General features: G+C 43.9%; 1 protein-coding gene across 2 annotated transcripts; it reads right to left on the reverse strand.

Moving 5' to 3' along the window:
* Window positions 1-292: 292 nt before the first annotated feature.
* LOC123058332 (uncharacterized) lies at window positions 293-1,826 on the reverse strand. 2 transcript variants are annotated; one of them, XM_044481084.1, is made up of 3 exons: window positions 1,404-1,620; window positions 1,079-1,287; window positions 293-990 (listed from the first exon to the last, which is right to left on the reverse strand). In XM_044481084.1, the coding sequence occupies exons 1-3, from the start codon at window positions 1,448-1,450 to the stop codon at window positions 650-652; spliced, it is 597 nt and encodes a 198-aa protein (XP_044337019.1). In that variant the 5' UTR covers window positions 1,451-1,620; the 3' UTR covers window positions 293-649. The 2 variants fall into 2 exon arrangements, with proteins under 2 accessions (XP_044337019.1, XP_044337018.1); XM_044481083.1 differs by having other exon boundaries at window positions 1,079-1,826.
* Window positions 1,827-3,248: the final 1,422 nt, after the last annotated feature.

Raw genomic sequence — 3,248 nt, forward strand, 5'->3', positions numbered from 1 at the left:
AACTCAAAAGAAATAAAAATGACAACTCGATACTTATGACAAAGTATGACTCTATATGAATGCCTCTGGCAATGTACCAGGATGTGCAATGATCTAGCGTAACATATATGAAAAGTGATGAACGGTGGCTGAGCCACAACTACTATGTCAGCTATATGATCATGCAAAGCAATATGACAATGAATGCTCAAGTCATCAAACAGAAGCAGTGGAAGTTGCATGGCAATATATCTCGGAATGGCCATGGAAAAGCCATAATAGCTAGGTATGGTGGTTGTTTTGAGGAAGATATAATAAGGCTTATGTGTGATAGAGCGTATCATATCACGGGGTTTGGATGCACCTGCGAAGTTTGCACCACGTCTTGATGTGAGAAAGGGCAATGCATGGTACCGTAGAGGCTAGCAAATTGCGGAAAGTTAAGAGTGCGTATATTCCATGGACTCACATATTTACCTAATAATAAAGAAAATTGGGTTTCTGGTCGTCCGTCGTTGATGTTTTTCGAAAAAGCCCCTTTGTTTCTTTGAAATCAACCCGCAATCCCTATGTAAGTGACACTATGGAAAAACGTTTCATTTTTACAAACAAAACCCTGCATTAGTTGGAATTCAGCCCGCAGTCCTTAATCCTTATTTTATACTAGCTCTTATCCACTCACAGCCTCCACCGATGGGCACGCGCCACCGCTTGGCGCCGGCATACACGCCGCAGAAGCCAAGGAAGGCTTTTGCCGCTTGCCGAAGGCATCAGGAGGAAGTATGGTGGTGGCAAGCACCAAGCGGAGGCGAGGAGGTGGCAGGGTTCTTGGTGGTCGCTGGTTTGGCGAGGGCCGGAGGGGTTGCCGACGCGGCCGAAGCAGAGGTACGTGGGCTGCGGTGCGAAGCGGGAAGGCGGGGCTGGTGCTGGAGCTTGAGGGCGCGAGCGCCATGGCATGCGTCAGGCGCAATGGAGGGAAGTGGAGGTCGTAATCACAATCACCAATGTGCACTGGAGAACAATGTTTTTCAATTTACAAACCATCAGTGCAAAATCTTCAAATTTGTTTTAAACAAAGAGGAACAAAGAGAATGAATACCTTGGTGGATAGAGTACTGGATGGATGCAGACTGTGTTGACACCGAGAAGGCCAGATTGCCGCAGCCCCGCGCAAGCTTTGCCTCGAGGAGGCGTCCATCTAGGTCCGGTCGGCGGCGGATAGCGGTGACGAGGGGAGTCAGTGGGTACTTCTTCTTGGGGGAGACGGCCTTTCTTCCGATGCATGACCTCCCGGAAGAGACGGCTCGGCTGTCACGAGCAAACATCAAGGAGAAAGCGCATGAAGTCCCAGAGAAAAAGCAGCCTCGGATGCCTAGCCGAGGAGGGGAGAGAGCCAATCTGAATATGAAAATCGAGACGCGCACCGAGACGGCCGGTGGCATGAGCATGGCTGCCCAACTGCCTGCACCATGGATGCTCCAGTGGTGGTGCACGAGATCCGGCAGAGTGTCGAGGGAGCTGGTGTGGAGCCCACGGCATGACCGGTGGTGATGGAGATTCGGCGGAGTGCCGGCAGCGGGCGCAGGCGGCAGTGGCAGCATGTCCCAGGGCTGCGAGCGATGCGGGGAGATGCGGGGAGGTCGTGCTACCTGGGTACTAGGTGGAGTCGGGGATGTGGATTACCCAAGAAAAGCTGAGGAGATAAGCTCTGTGAGTCGACGAGCCTAGAGTCTAGACTGGAAAAGCGCCAGCGACGTGACTGGTTTCTTCTAGACCAGCACACATGTGAGGCTAGCTAGCATGCACGCACGCATGTTCACAGGTTCGTTTCCTTTTTGTAATAAGTAGTTTGTTCACAGACCGATAAAAATCTCGAGATGCATCACGCGGACGTGCTAGCATGTGTCTTTGTTGTACGAACAGTGCAAATGTTGCCTTTTTGTTTTAAGGTTGAATTTGATCTAAAAAAATATAAGTTAAACTCTGTTTACATGCCTCATGGAACTCATACTAACTATCTAATCATTAGACAATGTTGGACTAACATAGGTTAGGAGACACACGACAACATATATGCTTGCACGTCTAGGAAAGTAAATATGAAATGAATTGTCTTCAAGCGATATTGGTCCCGGTTCATACGAGTGCATAATAAACAATAGAAGCCAAAACATAGACATTTATGTGTCCTTGCAAAAGAGTTTTTAGTTGATCTCAACGAGGTTATTGTTCCGGATCAGGAAAAGGATGGCATGCCTGTGAAATCCCTAAAGATAGACATGTTGGATGCGGTAGCGAGGAACTTGCAACCACCTGGTACACACTTTTGCCCTAAACATTGATGCTATGGAGGAACACCAACAATTGCATCTAGGTAAAATTACTTTAGAAGTGTTGCATGTACAATATTTTCATTGTCCGATTATAGTGTAATGATTAATCTGTCGACGTGGTATGCTTTTGCACTAGGCATCGAATATGTGATACAACTTCATAACATTTTTCTAGTTCCTAAATTGTACACATGAAAAACATGACAATAGAAACACATGCACAATCATTAATTAACTCACTCATGCTTTTTTAAACTATGTTTAGGGATACCGCAGTATAAAAATAGTATTTAAACAAAAGTAACCTACTTTAGTGAACTAGCTTACTTTCTTAAACAAAGGTAATTATAGAAGTTATATCCTACCACCAATATTTGAAGACATTAAAAATTCTATGCAGGATAGCATTAACTTTACTTAGCGATAATCATCTAATAGGATTTAGACAGAATATCATAGTTGGCTAATATAAACTTATATTGCAAGCCAAAATTGTTGCACAATTTTTAAAAGAGGTTGCTGAGAAGAAGTAAAACACTCCTATACAAACAACACATATATTTAGATGCTTATCTGCAAGCTAATTAAATTAATTTATGAGTAGCTATGTATGCTCTATTTATGATGGAGAATCTAATCAATTTCCTTTTTTAAACAAAAATAGATTCCTGCATTATATAAAACTGTTGAGAATCCTGCATATATAAGGACTTCATGGTTATCACATAACAGAAGCATGCATGCCTGAACGTTGGAAGAAGTTTACCACATTTTTATTGCTTGGTGTCTGAAACTCAAAATAAGCACCACATGTACGATAATTTTATTATCAGTGTGATAATCTACATATAAGATTGTTCACCGGATTAGTTCACCAGCATTCATGTGGCAAGTTCCAAACAAGCGCCCCAAAGAATCATGTTGTTAATTGATCCA

This window comes from Triticum aestivum, chromosome 3A, assembly GCF_018294505.1.
Source record: "Triticum aestivum cultivar Chinese Spring chromosome 3A, IWGSC CS RefSeq v2.1, whole genome shotgun sequence".
In the NCBI taxonomy this organism is placed as follows: Eukaryota; Viridiplantae; Streptophyta; class Magnoliopsida; order Poales; family Poaceae; genus Triticum; species Triticum aestivum.